This window comes from Helianthus annuus, chromosome 14 (genome assembly GCF_002127325.2).
Source record: "Helianthus annuus cultivar XRQ/B chromosome 14, HanXRQr2.0-SUNRISE, whole genome shotgun sequence".
Lineage (NCBI taxonomy): Eukaryota > Viridiplantae > Streptophyta > Magnoliopsida > Asterales > Asteraceae > Helianthus > Helianthus annuus.
Genome location: NC_035446.2, coordinates 92,219,867 through 92,224,588, shown reverse-complemented (window position 1 = coordinate 92,224,588; position 4,722 = coordinate 92,219,867). Strand labels below are relative to the sequence as shown.

At 40.2% G+C, this 4,722-nt stretch overlaps 1 protein-coding gene across 1 annotated transcript; it reads left to right on the top strand.

Moving 5' to 3' along the window:
* Window positions 1-500: 500 nt before the first annotated feature.
* Window positions 501-1,127, top strand: LOC118486517 (alpha/beta-gliadin clone PW1215-like). The gene has a single exon (XM_035983012.1). It carries the CDS (start codon window positions 501-503, stop codon window positions 1,125-1,127), a length of 627 nt encoding a protein of 208 aa, XP_035838905.1.
* The last annotated feature ends 3,595 nt before the right edge of the window (window positions 1,128-4,722 follow it).

Below are 4,722 nucleotides of genomic sequence, written 5' to 3'. Positions count from 1 at the left end.
CGTGGTATTTTACTCTGATAAAATATTTCCTAACTACGATCCTGATTTAAATTGCGCTGCCAAATTGATAAACACCGATACCACTGAATCTGATCTCGCGGCCGCCCGTTTTCGGGTAGAATAGGGGACGGGGGTTGCGACAGAAGGTGGTATCAGAGCTACAACCACTGATTCAGCCACAGAAGTGTTCTGCTGACACCAAAATTTATTTATTTTGTTAGGAAATAATCTACGTGATTACGTGCATATCTGTATATTATTGTTTTGTGTTATTTGATAATTTGTTAGTTTATAGTATGAGCGACCAAGGACCTTCAGACGCTTACCGTCAGTTGTCCAGCTCACCTAGGGACGAAGGCACCTCTTCACAGCCTACCCCCTCGGGGTATTCGGCTGATACCGAAGATGGGATATTCGTGTTCAACGCACAATATGAAGAGCCATTCCCTCCCAAGAAGAGAGGATGGTTCAGCAGAGGATCTCACGAACATAGAAAAAGGATGAAAAAGTTACAGCAGCAGAGAGCCTTAGCAGCTGCGAATAGAGAAATGAACCCTCAGGATATGATCAATAGGAGACTGGCAAACTTCCACATACTAGCAACCACAGCCGCCGACCCGAATCTAGAACAACTCATAGCACCCCAGCCGTTACCACTATTTCCCACACAACCAATGGAAATTGAAGCCAACCCAGAAAACCAAATCCCAATGCCTGCTTTTGACCCAGCTGAGATTCCTAGAGTACCAGCACCCCATCCCCCAGACTATGACCTATGGTTTAACGACCATAGGGATTATGAACAACGCTACCCAATACCAGACGAACCCATGCAAGACCTAGTAGGACCCTACCCAGACCTGGACCCTCTAGACCCCTATTATGATAATGATCAATACATCAGGGAAATTCTAGAGAACCCGTACCCTTACGAAGAACCAATGCCCCAGTTCCCAGACCCAGTACCAGCCCCTGCACCACCCATGAGCACTAAGAATGTGCAAGAACTCCGAACCTTTGGTGAGGAGATTTTAGAAGGAAGTCAAAGGATGAGGCAGATAGTTGAAAGGCTAGTGTGGAAATATGACGAGCGTAACATGGAATTTTGGATGAACCCGTACCATTGATGTGTATAAAATGCAACATATAAATCACATCAATTAAGGCATAAAACTAACCCTTTTTAAGTACTAATGTTGGAAAAAGAGTGTTTTTGTCTTCCTTTTGTATTTTCAGGATGAAATGAGCTCAAAATCACAAAAGAAGCAAAAAGACAACTAATTCTAGCATAAATACAAGAAAAGGAACAAAAGTAGACTGCCCGGACCCTCAACGGCACCTCCCAAGGCAAAGAAGAGAAAACAGAGACTGCACACGCCCCGTGTCCAGCGAACACGGGGGCGTGCCCAGGAAGCAGCAGAAAAGACAAACCAGTAGAAGCTTCCATTGCCCACCACGGGGCCGTGTCCAGTGGGCACGGGGGCGTGGTGAAAGTACAGCAGGCGCATTAATTGTAATTGCGAATTACAATTAATGAAGAGAGAGAATGTCAGACGGGCACGGGGGCGTGTCCAGCGGACACGGGGCCGTGCCCAGCCTTCTGTTCAGCCTATAAATAGGGGTGCTTGGCTTCATTCCATTCCATCCCTTGGCACACCACCTCTCTCACACTTCATCCACCACCCACCACCACCATAACACCATCATCCACCACCATCATCCATTGTCCATCGTAGAGTGTGTGAGTCGTCTCGGGATCCAAGATTGATCGTAAGAGTTCTTGACAATCAAGGCCATGTTTGCCTAAGTCTCTTACATCACTTGGTGAAGACAAGTGTTTAGTATAATACTTTTTATTTTTAATCTTTTGCACTTTTTATTTGGTTTTGTATTAATGACTTTAATAACTAGTTACTTATGTTGAAGGTGATCTTTCCTTATCGTTTGTCCGTGGTGTCTTGGCGTTATTTTACTGTCTATATAAAAAAAAAGATTTTCACCATTCATATCTCCACGGTCTATATAGAGGTATGTTGGCTACCTGGTCGGGGGTTAAGGGAACGGTTTGGTAAGGGTCTTGCCCTGGTTCAGCGTTTAGAGGTCCTGCTTGGGACCTGGGTCAAATTTAGTAAGATCTCCTTCAATACCCATAGGTATTGGATGGCGGGGATCCAAACTCTTTGACCCCCTCATAAGTTAACTACTATTAATACTATAACCCGGCTATTTAGGACTGTATCCCTGCTGACTCAGACTACTTAGCCGAGGGTAACGTCACCGCCAAAAGCGGGGCCTACCACAATTTGCATTAATAACTTAATTCATTATCTTCCAATAATCCGACCCTTTAGGATTGTATCCTTGCTGACTCAAACTACTGGGTTGAGGGTAACGTCGCCTTCAAAAGAGGGGCCTACTACAATAACTAAGATAATCTCTTAAACAAGTGCAAAAGTGCGAAAATAATCAAAGGTTATACTAATACACATGTCGGATCCAAGTGATTCATCTTGTCTTTTATTTTATTTTATTTTTCAGCATTTAGTTAGTTTTTATTTTTCTTAGTTTAAAACATTTTTCTCACTTTTTGATTTGGTTAGACGTCGAGGATAAACCGGTATTAAAAGCTCTTGTGTCCTTGGACGACCTCGGTATCTTACCAACACTATACTACGTCCACGATGGGTGCACTTGCCCATATGTGTGTTTAGTGTTAGTAAATATCGTGTTTTATAAATTTAAAACTTGGCTAAAAGTGTAAAAAGGGGCTTAAATATATATCAAAATTATAACACACTTCACGCACATCAACCATTAATAGTAATAATATATATATATATATATAATATGTGTGTATGTTTTGAAAAAAAATATATAAAATATGTAATAATAGATAAATAGCTACAGATGCATAATAGTAATGTAATTTTATATTTCAGTTCCAATTTGTACTAGACGCATAATATATAAAATAGAGTAAAGGTCGCAATTTTTGATGATTTTGGATCAATATGCTTATAATGTGATTGTTTGTATTGGATATTGTCTTGTGATATTAATACGTGGTAAATGTTTAAAGTTCAGATGGACAACGAAGTGAACCAGGAAAACCAGAATAACGATAACCTGAATAACAATAATAATGGAAACCAAGTGGATAACAGTGCCATCCAACACATAGTGGCACAAGGGATTATAGACGCAATGCCATATATTATCAAAACGGTTAAGGAAACGGATAATAAAAGTAATAATGGCAGTAAGCGACCACCTACTGAACCAGAACACAGCGTGAACAATGGACCCATACTTCAAGTGCCCATTCCAAAAAGAAGAAGAACCATGTCTTATGGTTGTTCATATAAGGAATTTTGGTCCTGTAAACCAATATAATTCTCGGGCAATGAAGGGGCCGTTGCAGCTCTACGCTGGATAAAAAAGACTGAGGCAGTCTTAAAAATAAGCAAGTGCACAGAAGAAGATAAGATAATTTTTGCCTCTAATTTGTTTAAGAACTCAGCTCTAGAATGGTGGAACACTATCCTCCAGTCTAGGGGAAGTGACGGGGTCTATGACATGGAATGAATTTAAGAATATGGTGGAAAGGAAATTATGTCCTCCTAATGAAAAGGAACAGATAGCAAATAAATTCTTAAACCTTAGGATGACTGGAGTGGATAGTAAGGGTTACACTACGTTATTCTTTGAATATGCTAGAATAGTTCCAACCCTTGCATCACCAGAACCTGCATTAATCTTCCGCTACATCTGGGGATTAATCAGTGAGATTAGGCATGTAGTCAAGGCAGCTAGACAACAAACCATAGAAGAAGCAGTAGAATTAGCAAATACCTTGACTGATGAATTAGTGCGTACGCAAGAAGAGAACCAGAGGAGGAACCTAGCTCAGAAACTTACCCAAGAATTTCATTATGGAAATTCCAACCGTGGGAAAAACGTAGGTTCTACCTCTGCACCTTATTGTAAGGCTTGCAAGAAGAAGCATTCAGGAAGATGCTCCACTTACTGCAATTTTTGCAAGATACCAGGACACAAGGAAGAAGATTGTAGGAAGAAACCTAGTAATGGAGTGTGCTTCAACTGTGGAGAAAAAGGGCACATCAAGCCACACTGTCCGAAACTAGCTCCAGCCATGAACAACAAGACTACTAAAAATGCTAGAGCAATTGTTCTGACTGCAGAAGAAGCAAAGATGATCCCGGATGTGATCGCCGGTACGTTTTTAGTTAATGATATTTTTGCTAAAGTATTATTTGACTCTGGTGCAAACCAAAGTTTTACTAATACTTTGTTTTGCAAACTTCTCAATCAACCATTAACTAAACTCCCACAAGAATGTCTAGTAGAGACAACACATGGGGAAACCATTAAGATTACTGAAATCTTCCAGGGAACAAGAATAGAATTTTTAAATCAAAAGTTTATTGCAAACCTTTATCCAATGAAACTGGCAGGATTTGATGTTGTATTAGGAATGGATTGATTAGTAGCCAATAAAGCCAGTATTCTATGTGATCAAAAGTCAATCCAAGTAAATTCACCAAAGGGTGAAAAGATCACAATTAAAGGAGATAAGCCATCTAGATCCACAAAATTCATCTCTGTGATGAAAACAGGAAGTTATGTAAGAAAAAGGAACACTAGTGTGTATGATTTCTATTATCATTAACACTAAAGGAAAGGAATTGAAAGATATTCCTG